This window comes from Centrocercus urophasianus, unplaced genomic scaffold, assembly GCF_019232065.1.
Source record: "Centrocercus urophasianus isolate 14NV4802_14NV808 unplaced genomic scaffold, USGS_Curo_1.0 seq_73, whole genome shotgun sequence".
NCBI lineage: Eukaryota > Metazoa > Chordata > Aves > Galliformes > Phasianidae > Centrocercus > Centrocercus urophasianus.
In genome coordinates, this window is record NW_024885344.1 from 4,401,461 (window position 1) to 4,416,655 (window position 15,195).

General features: G+C 40.1%; 2 protein-coding genes across 3 annotated transcripts in view; one reads left to right on the top strand and one right to left on the bottom strand.

Moving 5' to 3' along the window:
• APPL2 (adaptor protein, phosphotyrosine interacting with PH domain and leucine zipper 2) overlaps positions 1-3,053 on the top strand; it is a 32,184-nt gene extending 29,131 nt beyond the window's left edge. Inside the window, exons 18-21 of the mRNA XM_042838020.1 lie at positions 389-425; positions 550-690; positions 866-913; positions 1,520-3,053. Coding sequence (XP_042693954.1) covers positions 389-425; positions 550-690; positions 866-913; positions 1,520-1,645 — 352 coding nt within the window. The 3' untranslated portion in view covers positions 1,646-3,053. The remainder of the gene's footprint in view (positions 1-388; positions 426-549; positions 691-865; positions 914-1,519) is intronic.
• A 40-nt stretch (positions 3,054-3,093) lies between these two features.
• The window catches only part of WASHC4 (WASH complex subunit 4), a 39,869-nt gene continuing 27,767 nt past the window's right edge, over positions 3,094-15,195 (bottom strand). Inside the window, exons 25-34 of one of the 2 annotated variants that reach the window (XM_042838019.1) lie at positions 14,332-14,466; positions 13,463-13,571; positions 12,675-12,741; positions 11,593-11,679; positions 10,936-11,083; positions 9,324-9,420; positions 8,687-8,883; positions 7,398-7,497; positions 6,201-6,276; positions 3,094-5,463 (exon numbers count right to left, since the gene is read on the bottom strand). In XM_042838019.1, the coding sequence (XP_042693953.1) occupies positions 6,209-6,276; positions 7,398-7,497; positions 8,687-8,883; positions 9,324-9,420; positions 10,936-11,083; positions 11,593-11,679; positions 12,675-12,741; positions 13,463-13,571; positions 14,332-14,466 (1,008 nt within the window). In that variant the 3' untranslated portion in view covers positions 3,094-5,463; positions 6,201-6,208. Of the gene's footprint in view, positions 6,277-7,397; positions 7,498-8,686; positions 8,884-9,323; positions 9,421-10,935; positions 11,084-11,592; positions 11,680-12,674; positions 12,742-13,462; positions 13,572-14,331; positions 14,467-15,195 lie in introns of both variants that reach the window. The other variant, XM_042838018.1, reaches the window with a different exon arrangement.

Sequence of the window (15,195 nt, forward strand, 5' to 3'; positions counted from 1 at the left end):
AGAGCAATGCTCTGTCCTGTTGTCAGTAGTGTCACCGTAGAGTATGTTTGGACAAGATTTCAACTATGAAACTATGCTATGAAGCTATGAACTGGAGCACATGTTCATAGCACACATACAGCATTAGCTTCTGCCCACTGGATGCTCACCAAACTGGTGATTCCAAAGGTCGATGTGACCAACACGTTATGCAGCTGGGAGTTGGTCTAGAGTTATTCTTTGCCATTGACTGACTTGAAATCACAATAAAACATTTGATTCCATGCATATGTTTCCTCACCAGTAAAACTGATACACTGATTGCCTTATAATTATAAAGCACCTTGATGTTACTGATAAGAATTGCTCTAAAAACATCTACTTTTTTTTCCCCTACGCGTAATTACAGATTAATAGATCCTCAAACGCAAGTTACACGAGCCAGCGTAAGTAACTTTGTTTTGAATCTGCTTTTCTATCACAGCATTGAATGCGTAGGCCCATGAGCCTGAGCTCTTGACCAAGCCAGCTACATGCTGATTAAAAAAGGCTTTTATTACAATTTTCCAGTTTGAACTTGCCACTGTGACTCAGTTTGCTGCTCATCAGGATAACAAGAGACTCATTGGTTTTGTGGTCCACCTCCGTGAGACCCCAGGAGAAGAATCCATGAGTGCATATGTTTTTGAGAGCAACACAGAAGGAGAAAAGGTTTGCATAACGTTTGTTAAAATACTTTGTTTCTATGCAATACTACAGTGAAGTAGTATTCTGCCTCTCCTTTCACACCCCTATTTAAGTTTGCACTGATACTTCCGTTTTAATCCTGATTAAGCAGCAAAACCAATAACAAAAACCTGAACTTTACGCACATTTCTGATTCCAGATCTGCTATGCCATTAGCTTGGGAAAAGAAATTGCAGAGGCCCAGAAGGTAAGCATATCGATTCCTCACAGACGTGCTTGTTTTGCTGCATGTTTTTCTGCTTTTTCCACCCATTACTGTTTCATTTTGAAGTTAGAACTCCCATTCTTTTCCGCTTTAGGGAGGGAAAAAAAAACAACCACAAAGGTTTTCCATTTAAAATAGATGGCAATGTTACCCAGCCTGTTGTATGAACACATTCATGTGAAGATATGACACCACTGCAGTAACATTTCCTGCATGTTTGCACTACTGCAACTGTAGAACAAGTTTTAGTCACGTGCAGTAAGCACACTAAATAAGAACTGGGGTTTTGTTTTTGTTTTTAAAGTTTTTTCTCCTTGTTTTTCAGTAATTATAGCAGTGGCAGGTAAGAAAAGCTCAGAATAATGACATTTTTACTTACCTAAGAGGTGTTCTGCTGAAAGGGATTACGTTTCAAAACCTTAAGCCAGAATTATTCCCAATAAAACCTTTATGTTAAATGTTGTCAAAAGGAAAAGAAAAAAAACAAATAACATAAAAACCTCAAGTTGCAAAGCATTAACATGTGCTGGAGAAAAGGTGCTCCTCTAAAAGATTGCTTTTGCCTACTGAACTTTTGTTTTCCTTCAGGACCCTGAAGCATTAGCTCAGCTGATGAAGTCTGTGCCCTTCACAAACGATGGGAAGTTTGTGCTGCTGAACAATCAGTCAGAAGAGGATGGAGCCACACGTGAAGGAGAGGAGTCAGAAGCATGAAGAACTCTTGTTGTTTCCTCCAGCCTGTATGGAAGCAAGGAGAAGCTGGGAGGCTGTCCAAGAATCTCTGTTTTTAAATCATCTGCGCACACGTGAGGCCACGGCTTCTGGCATCCGCTAGGGGGATGGCAGCATCTTTGCAGAGGTTCCTCGGGCTTTGCAGTGAACAACAGCAAAACTTTGGCCTTTGGAAATTTTTGCATTTGTGAATGTGTAGTGCAGAGGTGGGCCTGGGACACTGGCAATCTTAGGCAATGTTCCAGCATGAGCCCCTTGCTGCTGGCAGCTCAGATGGCACAGCTGTCAGCCACAAAGGGTTAACGTCACTTCCGCAGGCTCACGGGGAGCAGCCTTCACTGCTGCTGGAATGAGCACGAGTTGTAAGCTGTCAGCTCCTTTAGGAAATGCATCAGGCCTAACTTCTTCCTGTAGTCAGTTTTTATAGTTCGCATGATTACGTGCATCTGAATGAAGGTTTAAAATGCACTATTTACTTTATTTTCAGATGAAGTTATTTTTAGTCTAGTTTTAAGCGTAACAAGATTTATCTTTTGTGCTAGCCTATTTACAGAGCAATTTGTTAAACACTAAATTTTTTCCTATTAATATAATCTATTTTTATATTGCGCCTGGAATAAGCTTACAAAACAAATCTAAGTGCCTACTCTTACCTTTACAGGGACCGCATTCACATTCCATCATTTAATAATGGGCAGAATGTACCCCCTTGGTTTACTGCTCTAAGTACATGTGGACATCAGAGGCAGTCAGCAGTGGGGCACAGTGGCCAAGCGCGGTTTTTTCTGTGGTTAGGGATCTTAAAATTAAGAGAAATTGTGGAGACAACTTGTAGGACAAGTAATTTTATAATAAAGAGTTCTTTGTGTTCTTAACACGACAGTGGCATGCAGCATTGGAGCCTACCAGCAATCTTCAGTTTTCCAAAGCTGAGCAATAAAACGCTAGCAGGCTGCAGCACAAGGACTAGTTTCACTGCACATTCCTGACATTAGAAGCCATACCTACCAGCTAAGAAGTTTAGATTTTCTTTCTCCTTCCAGCTTAACCTGAAGACATGAGAAGCTGTACTTGGCAAGAACAAATAAATGGGAGTTACTGAAGAGAGAGGTGGGGGAGGCTGTATGGGGCATGGTTTATAGTAGTGAATATGGAACAAACAGCTGAAAATTTGTAGCTGAATTTGACTCATCTCAAGCACTTCATAGGAATGTAGGTTTTCTGTAAGCAATCTGTGCTAGGGCAGCTGGATGAGTACAGCTTGCAGTGTTTGACATGTAATAAATTCATTGAGCTGGTTTGCTGACTGTAAGAACCGTGGAAGAAAACTGCGGTAACTGACACAAGCATTCCTTCCTCAATAAAAGTTGAAGCTGTCTTATTAAAGAAATTAAACCCTCCTGCAGTTCTGTTACTGAAGACACTAAGAGTGAGGTTCTGAAAATTACATTTATTAACAAGTTTTATGTACATTAGGTACTCTACTCACACACCAAAGAGACTGAGGTAACAAAATACCCTTCTGTACAGTGAGTTAGGAAACATGGTTACATTTGGTCCTTTGTACCTGAGAAGCTGAAAATAGCTGTTGTTGACAGACATCCGATGAAAACTCAAATTTACTTCCAATTACAGACTTCATTAGGACATCTAGAACCTACCCTCCAAGCAAAGCAACCCAGACATAACCCAGGGAAGCACAGGGCTGCTGGGACCAGCACCCTCTGCACCACCAGTGACCAACACCTTTTGACCTCAGGGCGAATGTGACTCTGGGCATCAGCTGTGCTCTGCATCCCCTATGCAGCCCTATGGCTTATGGCATAAAAGGGCTCCGCTCCGTCACAAACAGGCTGCAAGGCCACCAGGGGAGCTGCTGCCACCACTTCTGCCCCCAGCAGCCCTGGCCCAGGACAAAGCACACAGGGGCTGCAGTGGCAGCTGCCTCCTCAGGAAGGCAGACTCCTTCAGCCTGTTCCGTGCCTGCCTTGAAGGAAAATAATAGAGATTCATTTTACATCCCTGCAGCAAACTTAATCATCTTCCCTTTCCTTCATCACCTCTGCGAATTTCCAGTGAGCAGCAAAGTTCCATTTCATTTAGAGAATTTTATTATTTTTTTCTTTTTAGATCCATCCTCATCTCCAGCCAACCCACTGGGTTCCATTTTGTTCCTATAATCAGAGCAGGAGGGTAAAGGTAATGAAAATAGCACCACAAGAATTCTGCACCCTTTCCAGGTAGTTGGGCAGGGGCTGGGGGGAGAATTTGATGTGACTCATTGACACAGGAGCACCATCCCAAACCAGGACCCACCTCATTCTTATATTTCAGGTAACAAAAGCTTTCTGCATATATATGCTGCTACATGACGATAAAATGTAACTATAATAAACTACAATCCTCTATTAGCAAGAATAGCTCTATTATCACTGCACGTATACATATGAATGTATATACTTTTGCCACACACAGTATACATTCAGGTCCCACCGTCCATAGGGGTTCTATAAAAATAGGCTTTTGTCTTTCCTGTAGAATTTCCATCACCAGAATGACACGAGTTGGTTCAGCACACATAACGAAGTGCAGAGTGTTACTTAGCTGAGATCCCATCGGTCCAAAAATCAGAAGGGAAAATACAAATGTGGACTTTAATAATTAGAGCACAGGTCATGGCTTGACTGCATCTATCTACCTAGCACATCCATCCTGAAGGAAAACAAACGCTCTGCGTGGTTCTGCCATTGCTAGAGAACACTGGAGCTTACATGACTTGAGGTGGGACAAGGATGTGGAAACGCATACGTTCCTACTGCAACATGATGGCAATCAGCAGAAGCACTGAGACTGCTGTTCTCAGCAACCCTACTCCAACTGCTCAGTGCGGACACAACTTGGTCAAAAAAGAAAGTGCACGTAAACTATGACCAAAAAAAAAAAGCAAAATGAAGCAGTGCAGAATTAGTTAGGGCAGTCTCCGCAGTTTTAACAAAAGTATGAACAAGGCCAGCTGATTTAAACAGCTTACAAAGCTTCTGTGTCAAGTTTTCAGAACCAATGAAAGGACTTTCTTATCAGTCCACTCTGTCCAGTTGCAACCAAAACGTTCGCCCCAGTTCTCTAAATAGTGAACTCAGTGGCAGGAAAGGATGAATCAAAGCCTGCCAGGAATTGTCTCAGCCAACCTATGGCCAAAGAGCGAGCGGGTGGAACAATCTGAGCCATTTGTATTAAAACATCACCTTTTTTCTAATTAGAGGAGATGAAAAAGACTGTCAATTAAGTACAGTTAAGAAGGCCAAAAAAACAAAAAATCATTCTCAGACTGACTAAAGTAGTTTATTCTAGCTAGTAAAACCTCAAAGTGTTTTATATTCCAGGAGATTAAAACACAACTGAGTCTTTCAATGGAAGTGGAATTCAGAATTCACTGTTAAGCTAACTCGAGCTACTTACGTCAGGAATCTGAGCAACTCTTGCACAATCTAAGAACCTCTGCTCACAGGCATTAACAGATGTTAGATTTTACACAGAGTTCTCACAGTGTTCAGCAGCTTCTGAAGCCTGCAGTGCAATTATTGTTAATAATCAGGAAACTAAGACTGTATTAACAACACAGAGTACAATGGACCTACAAAGGCTGAGAAAGACAGGGTTGAGGCTGAAACTTGCAGTTAGGCACAATATATTCATGAAGTGTAAGATCACTTAATAGTCACAGACACCCATCACACAGTGTCTGGTCATGGAAGGAAGAGCTGATTGTGGTTCTGTCTTGGCTCCTGATTTCCTTACTTCTGTGGATGCAAATCAGACTTTCAGTATGAAGTGAAAAAATAATTTATTACATTAATTCTTCTGCTTTTCCCTTTCTCTAATATGGGAGGAAAAAGGAACAGGGGAAGATAAATGCCTGGCAGGACCCTGATTCCAGAGTGAAAATAACATGCTAATAATACAGTTTCATAGAAAAAAAAAAAAAAACCAAAAAACAAAAAACACACACATTCATGAGAACTGCCATTTTGTGTAATAGCTTTAACATACATTCACAACCTACACTGTTACAGCTACAGTGTAATTTGTGACTACATCAAATACAAAAGGAGCATAAACACCTGGACAACAGATAAGCAACGCATCTTCCTTCGATTTTCTTCTTCTGGTTGATGAGATGCACGTGTCTTTTTTTTTTTTTTATAAATGTTTTGTTAGAGATGCAAGCAAGCATCTAAAAATTAAAGATTTTTTTCTTAGATATGCACAACTGTAATTTAAAATAATTACTTCCAAGCTATATTTTATGTAGTTATTTTTCAATCTAGAGAAAGTGCTGTTAGTAACGTAAATAAATAACTCCTGAAAAATAGAAGTTTCTATAGGGAAAACAAACAAACACAGACCTAGCCCAACTGGGTGCTAGTATACTATTGTACATTTTCGGCTAGGTTTAATAGAAAAAGTCAAATGAAGAGCTTTCACCACTCCAAAGTGTTAGAGACAGTTATTCGAGTAAGTAATTATCACCCCCTACCAGCCACATCATTTCACAACAGGATCTGCAGGCGTAGAGTTGGAAAGATCTCCATTGCTTGCTTTAACAGATTCTTCTATAAAAATAGAAATCGGAGACATGGATTGCAGTTAACATTTGACTAAAGGCAGTAAGAACAAGATCTTAGCCTATGTACAGCATGCTGATGTCACAAAACATGTGATACACTGCACCACGTATGCTAACTGCCCTCGCAGCACAAAGGATCCCTGCCCGTGTTTGGGGTGAGAAGTACAAGTAACTCCTGTCCTACACATGTTCTCCTGAAGAAGCCAAGGCAGTCTATCTGGTGTCACCACAAGGCTCCGAGATGGCTTTTTGAGTAGGACAGTTACTTGAGAAACTCCACAAATATAAAGTATGAATCCACACTGAAGACCTCCTTCTTAGCAAACGGCTCTGGCTCAGTGTTCTGGGAGGTAACCATGATTTACATCACTGTCAAAACTACAGAGAAAAACTACTTGCCAATTCCATTCTTTAACATACAGCTACAGTCAGCCGTGAGAGACCCAAAACTCTAAGCAACTTGTGACTGAACTGCATTTCTACATCTTACTCCTCTCATTTCTTGGAGAATAGTTTTCCCATACGCAGGAAAGTTTCCCATAATTCATGAAGGAACGTACATGGGCATGCACACAACTTGTCAAATTCCCATGATGCCCAAGTCAAGAGACCATAGCACAGATGGAGATCTCACCCTCTGAATGTAACTCGATGGTAGACCAAAACACTTGATAAACATTAAACACACAGAAGTCATGCATGTAGTAGACAGATAATGCTAATACATAAAGTGAAAAATGGTTACCAAATGACAACTGAGAAAACTAGTTTATATTTCACATCAAAGTTTTTGCAGAAAGGCTGTCATTAACAAAAATCAGGAATTAAGTGGGTAAGTATGATGCTGAAGTCACGGAATTTAATATTACTGCAAGTGTGCAGTTCTCCCTGCCTTCAAGTTTTGTTCTCAGAAATCCAGTTTGAAGTTTCACTTTTCCAAAGAAGGTCTCAGTGTGGTGCTCTCAACTCCTTAATTATCCTCAAGCCTATAAAACTCCCTCAGGAATACTGATTCAACCCAATAGCAAGGAATTGGCTATGGAAGAAGGCATTTGCCCTATGAAACAGACCCTCAAGAATCAAAGCACTCCATATGCACTCACTCACCTTCTCTCTCTTTCTTTTCCTGGTTTTCTTCTGCTGCAGTTTTATCTGCTCTGAAAAATATTCTTGCACTACTTAATGAAAAATAAAGGAGTTCAAATTCCTAAATAAAAAGATACAGAAGAGGAGTGTCAGTGTATCACAAGAATGAATTCACATACAAATCAGTGTGACTTTTCAGAAGCATCAAAAGCAATTAGATGTCGGTATCAAAATCATTTCCCACTCATACCCCACTTACACCCATCTTATAGGGCACGAGTCAGCCAGAAACTTGAAAGAGTAACTTAAGTACAGCAGCATCACTGCCCTATGTACGCTACTGAGGCCGAGCGTGAGGTTTGCAGCCACAGTGAAAATGTGGAACTGTTTGCCCACAGAAGCAAAGCCCAAGCAACCCATAATTTAAACAGCTGCATGCTCAATCAGTTACTGAACAAGCAGTAACTATTCATAAACAAACACCTGCAGATGTGTCCCACAGCCCCCTTAAATCAAAAGCAAAGGGGAGAGAGAGGAGGCATTTACACCTCGGTTGAACCTAAGAATTCAAACACATCTTTCTTCTTCTGCTTGACAGCCGGTGTGCATCAAACGAACTCAGAGAATTCACACCCAAGAAATTTGGTTCATGGTGTTTCTTGTAACAAAGATTTCCCTACAACATTTTCTCCTACCTGAACACTAATGTTTCAGTTGTGTTAAGAGTTCTGCCTAGCAGACAAAGACCTCCAGCCAACCACCTTGAACTCCTGACTCACACAAATATCGCAAACACTTATGACATTATGGCCTTCCAATATTTGAAGGGAATGTACAAAAAGCAGGGGTACAACTGTTACGAGAGTGGATAATGATAGGACAAGGGGGAATGGTTTTAAACTGAGACAGGGGAGGCTTAGGATAGATATTAGGAGGAAGTTTTTCACTCCCAGGGTGGTGACGCACTGGAACAGGTTGCCCAAGGAGGCTGTGGATGCCCCATCCCTGGAGGCATTCAAGGCCAGGCTGGATGTGGCTCTGGGCAGCCTGGTCTGGTGGTTGGCGACCCTGCACATAGCAGGGGGTTGAAACTAGGTGATCATTGTGGTCCTTTTCAACCCAGGCCATTCTATGATTCTATGCCATCCCCTTCAGACAGCACACCACCTGAATCTTCATGCTCATTTTTTGCATTTTTTTGCTAGGCAATGCATTATGCTGTCTCATTGTCATTCATTCCTGATAAGCTCCTTCACAAAATAGCTACCAGAACCGCACTGACACAGAACAGAAGCAGCCCCGTGCTCTACCTGTAAGCAAACTTCCAGTCGCTTGTGGGTGAGGTTCATAGTCTGTAGTAGTTTTTCATCTTGATTAATTGACTGCACGTTCTGTTGCTTAGCTACTGCTCTGATTTCCTTCACATACTTCTCTCGAACAGACTGGAACCAGTGCAGCGAATCAAACTCCTGGTACTGATCCAACAGCTTCAGAATGTAAGCCACACCTACGATCATTAACAAAACATGTGCCAAAGTCAACTTGCAATGTATAAAACATTTTGTGAGTGTTATTCATGGATCAGTTTAAGTCAATAATTCTCATGCAATCAGAATTCAAACTGCAATTGATTTTAAATTAAATCTAATGAGAAGAAAGTCATAACAAAGAATATCCAAAGATTCGTATAAATTCTAATCTACTGCCTGCAGCTTCAAAAGAAATCATGGAGTACCAATGTATGACCAAACCACCTGCTGTTGGAACTAATTATTCCACGCTAACGAGATTCTGAGCCAGACAGCCCACAAATCCATTGTGCTGGAGCCAAGGCAGTCCAAATTTAAATTAAGGGAAATGGGAACTCACAGAATTAGAAAACTTTTCCTGCTAACATCAGTTACACTTGCTTACCTGAAGATCCATCAGCATGATGCTGAAACTTACCCATTGCAAACCCATCATCAGTGAAGGCTGCCCCACTTTTGTTCTTCTTGTTCAATTTCTCCTTGCAACTGATTGAATGCTCTACAAAATTGAGGGTCTGAAAAAGTGAAAAGCTTGGAATCATCAGGAGATCAAACAGTATTATAAAATTTAAAAAAGATAATCACATGTCATTAGATACAGAAGTAGCTGACCAAAATGTCCAAAACTATGACATTTTTGCCTCCCATCATTAGGCATTTTTGTATGAAAAGCCCCCAAAAACCTAGAAAAAGGACAAGCTTAGATTTTGGGAAACATTTGCATATGCACACATAAAATACTTTCGAGCTTAACTGCACTGAAACACATTTTAAATGTAAAATGGACAGCATTTTCCTGAAACTGTACTTACGAAAAGGAAATCCCACATATGGGAAGGAAAAAAAAAGAAAGAAGTTTGGGTCTTAACCCTTTCCCATCTCTCTTTTCTATCACCATGACGAACTCATCCTCTCACAGTTGAAAATTTGCAACACTGCCATTTGAAAATTAGTTTCTTAATTGGTGCCCTTGTTTCAGCTGGAGTAGAATTAGTTTTCTTCCTAGTAGCAACTATGGTGCTGTGTTCTGGATTTAGGATATGAATAATGCTGATAACACACCCATGTTGTAGCTGTTGCTGAACAGTGCCCAGTACTTTTTGGCTTCTTACACTGCCAGAAAGGAGCTGGAGGTGCAAAAGGAGTCAGGACAGCTGATCCAGAATGACCAAAGGGATATCCCACACCACATGGCATTGTGCTCAGCAAGAGGAGGGAGACGTATTTGAAGTGATACTATTTGTCTTTCCAATAAACTGTTATGCGTGATGAGCCCTGCTTTTCTAGAGATGGCTGAGTACCTACTTGCCACTGGAAGCAGTGAACAAATCCCTTGTTTTCTTTGCTTTTGTGCACAGCTTTTGCTCTACCTACTGAAATGTCTTTGGCTCAGTCAATGAGTTCTCACACTTTTACCTTTGCAATTCTCTCTCCTACGCCACCGTGTGGGGAAGAAGCAAGCAGCTGCGTGGCACTGAGCTGCCTGGCAGGGTAAAACCACAACAGATAGGATGTCATGCCATGAAGTGAAGCTGTTAAGACCACTTAGGCCTTCAAACTGAACTGCATCCATTCAGTTCAGCTTGACTCACAAGAAAACTCATTAACAAAGGCAAGTCTAATTACAGTAGAAAGGTACACGGTCTTACTGAAGAAATTTCTGAAGTTACTTTTTAAGTGCTAACTGTGTGTAAAGATAAGCAACACAAGGCTATGGATGAATGCTAACAAAGCCATGCTTGAAGCAATTCCATTCACAGTCAGGAACAGTTTGCCCAAGGAGGCTGTGGATGCCCCATCCCCGGAGGCATTCAAGGCCAGGCTGGATGTGGCCTTGGGCAGCCTGGTCTGGTGGTTGGAGACCCCCTGCACACAGCAGGAGGATTGAAATTAGATGATCACTGTGGCTCTTTTCAACCCAGGCCATTCTGTGGTGCTATGAAAAAAGCATAACATGATCATCAAACCTGTACTCTTTCTTTTTTTTTTTCCCCCCCCGAAGTGCTGGTACACCCAGTAACACTACTCACCAGTGGGGGAACAATAATGTAGAAGTTCCTCAAATGCATATTCTTTGGACTGCGGAATTCAGGAGCAAATACATCCACAAGCATTTTAAAGTACTCTGTTCCTTCTGCAAAGTTACGTGTGAGGTCACTAAGGACAGAATCCAATTGCCTGCAAAGGACAAGCAATGTGTTACCTGCTTTCTCTGAGAAGTTTCTTTATTTAAGTAAAGTCCCACTCTTCATCCTTTGACCACACCTACAACCCAACATTCCAACCTGATCCCAAGATTACAACCCGCCTCTACAGCCACCTTCCATCATATAGTCTGATTTTATTTCCACAAAAACATCCCATAGAATAATTGCTTATTTTCCCCTAAGGCCCTAAATATCCAAGAAGCAGACGTCACATGCAGTGAGAAATACCTGTTAGCCATCAAATCAAATATATTATCAAGAAACTAGGTTCTGAAACAGGACTACAAGTGACACTTCATACTCTTTTTTTTTTGTTTTGAAAGAGTATACTTCATTTACTCTACTTTCAGCAAACATTTTTGCACAAAATTAGTTCAACTTAACACACACAAAAGCAACCAACAGTTGCACTTACAGCTTTAGAATTAAAACCCTTTCCTCTCAACCCTGGCCAAGACCCCAAAGTTGATGTTAGGGTACCTCGCTGCTTTCTGAGTTTCTTCTGAGAGTCCTTCTTCTTTCACCAGCTCTTCAAAATTAACAATATCTTCCAGATCAGGAACAAACCTGAAAACTTACTGTTTGTTAGCATTACATTCAACTGGTTACAATCACTGGAGCATATACCATAATTTATAATAAAATTAAAATCGTCTGGGCTCAAACTACTTTAAATGATATCATTTCTGCCATACTCCTACCTGAGTGCCATTAAGCCCACTTCTCAACTCACACAAAGTTGTTTATACTTCTGCTTTTACCAGGCTACCATCTGTTCTTCCTAGTCCTTGCCCTAGATAACTACAGATTTACTAATATTTGCAAGAAATCTATTTCTTGGTACATATGGTCACTAGTTTTCAATGACCTGATACAAGCACACAACTCTATGGAAAGAAGCATCAAAGAAACATTAACTTCAATTTTAAATTCCTCATGTCTAGCTCAAATTTTCCTTTAACGTACCCTCTTGAAGTAATTAGTATCAGTATCATAGGTTGAAAATCACAAGGTTGGAAAGGACCTACAAGATCATCTTGTCCAACCATCCTCCCATTACCACTGCTACCACAAACTAACCCATATCTCGTAGCTCCTCATCCAGGCACCTCTTCAACACTGCCAGGGACGGCGACTCCACCACCTCCCTGGGCAGCCATTCCAGTGCCTGACCACTCTCTGAGAGAAAAAGTTTTTCCTCATGTCCAACCTAACCCTCCTCTGGTACAACTTGCAGCCATAAGTCAGTAATTACTGTTTTTGTTTGTTTGTTTGTTTTTACTGTAGTTAATACTGACTTAATTAACAACTTATGACTTACATGTACAATTAGCTCCTTCACAGTGTATTTCCATGTAATTTTGAGGGCTCTCTGGCATCTTATAACAATGACTGACCAAGTCTGAGTTCACGCTCTATTTCTGATAATTCCACTTCAAGAAAGGCATAAAAATGGACTTCTTAAATGTATCATGTAATCACATATTTATGGCAGATGGGTGAGAACTTTTCCAAAGAACATCAGCAAAAATAGGAAGTAAAGAAAAAAAACCCAGAAGTACCTAATTGCACTGCTGCAGCAGTGAAGACCACCAGATCTTATCATTCGTACGTAGCCCATAGCATTGCCTTCAAAAACAAGAGGAAAAAAAAAACAGGGAAAGAATTAATCTTTATTTAAAGAGAGAGACATAAACATACACCTACTTCAGAATTCCTACAATATCTGAAATGTAAGTTGCCACATGGTCTCAACAAAGAAATTGCTTTAAAAACCAAGCAAAATAAAATATTACACTGAAAACCAATGTCAATAGTCTGTCCAGAGGATTAGAACCCAAATCCATAATCTAGCTGTGTTGAGTTCACTTGCATGACAGCCTAAGGGCCAAATTCTCTCCATCAGGCACATTAAACACTTGCAAGTTCTCATCAGTCCTACATATCAACAGTATCCATGGCCAAAAATGCTATCACAGTGTCAAGCGTGACTTAAAGTTACTTCACTGGATACACAGCCTCTGCCTGAAAAGCACAAGAAGGTTTGGCTTCCTTTTCTGGGAAATACACTCAACCTGGATAGAAGTCATTTCCATAACAAAGAGGAAAACCTAAAGGAAACAGGCTTCTGTGCAAGCTGTCTTAATCTAAAATGTGTCAACACACAAGACCCATTCCTGTGTAATTAGATGAGACTATTTATTCTCCCAGGCTACAGGAGAAGTCCATTCCATCTGACTAGAGTTGTATCTAGATTTTAGCTTGTGCTAAGAGTTCAGTTACTAGACAGTGAAGTCTAGAATTTCCATTTTCTAACATTTATAACACTGTTTTAGATAACATTTCATACCGATTTGACTTATGAGTTGTCTGAACTGGTCAAGGTAGCTCTGGCCATCTGGAGTTATTCCAAGTTTTCTGATGCCTCGGTTGAATTTATCTGCTCTTTCAAACGGATACTAGAAAAATATATTAATTTGTAAAGAACTGTCAGAGTTGGCTCTCTGTAAAAAGCCTATTTTTTCATCACATCAATACATTCATATTTACAGTGTATTACATTCTCACACCATAGCTTCAGCTTAGTTGCTTATTTTTTAATTATATGCATTGCCCATCCCTAACAGTTTGCAAAAATCATCTGACTGAATCACTTTTGTAATCTGGAGAATGGAGCAGAATCATTGCTGTGAATATGAAAGTATTCCTAGAAGAAATAAGCATCCAACATGCAAAGAGCCCGACAGCATATTTTACTGAAGTATGTCACGTTCATATTTTAAGAAATCAGTCTTTCAGCATAGAAAATTAGACTCCAGTACCCAAATCTTAACATATTTGAATAAATGTTACGTCTTCACATCACCGTGGATTCTGACAATTGTTAAACATTATTTGAATCTCAAGTTCAGTGTCCTCCAACAGACTACAACTGCATCGAATCATTGTTTTCGAGTCACTGATGGAATTATTTTTGCCAATTCCATGGTAAAGAAAATAATCAAGGAAAAAATAAAATGAAACAAAGCCAACCCGAACATGGAAATTCAAAACATTCAATTTTGCTAGGAAAAAAAAGTTGCCATTTCATCTGGAAACACACATATAAATAATAGGAAAGTTCTCACATGTTATGGCTCAGTGTACCTTCAGGCACACAAGACCAGCACTATTTTTTTTTTTGACAGGTTACTCTCGAGTCTTCAAAAATTACTATACCTTGTGATCATTTTGATCCTTGACTTCCCTGAAGAATCGGATGTCTTTGATAAGCCTGGATTTGATATGTTCATCGTACATGAACTGGCTAAAAATATAAAATTTTTTCCTCAAAAACTGGTAAGTGAAGTTGACCTGGAATAAAATAAACAGTCAAACCAAGAAAGTTGTAAAAGCAACATGCATCTCTAGTGACCTCTGTTCTATGACTTACAAAGTAACTTGTATTTATGATAACGTAGGAATCTTGTCAATTTATTTCAATCTGCTATTCTCAACTTACCTTCCTAATTTCACTGATCTAAAAGAAAGAAAAAAAACTCCCTCCTCCTGGAAGGCCTCCAGAAAGGGCAAAGGGACCAAGGAACACAGTAGCTATTTCAGTTTGCTGACCTCCCCACACAGCCAACTATTTTACATCTGGAATATCCTGAAACTGTTCTTTTGAAACAATACAAACATTTGAAGTTGAAAAGGGCATCACACGTGCTCAATGTCTTCATTCAACTCATGGAATCTGTACAAACACTCTGACAAACCTTTTTGCTTCCTCAAAACTTTCTAAAGTACTCTACCATGAAATAAGAGTGCGCTTTCACCGTACACATCTCTATTATTTCTCGTGTCTGCATAAACAGCTTTACTGGTGATCTGAAGTTACTAAAGCACCAAAATCTGCACCACTAAGAAATGAATGAAGTAACAAGACAGTCTGAGTGACCAAAGCCCCCAAGATCATTTCACAAACAAAATCATTCACAGAATAGAGCAAGGGAAGTTACTTCTCACAGTGCAAAGAAGCATGAAAACCTTAAGGCCCTAACAACCACTTGCATAGCTTGTGCCACACTTTAGGTTTTGGCT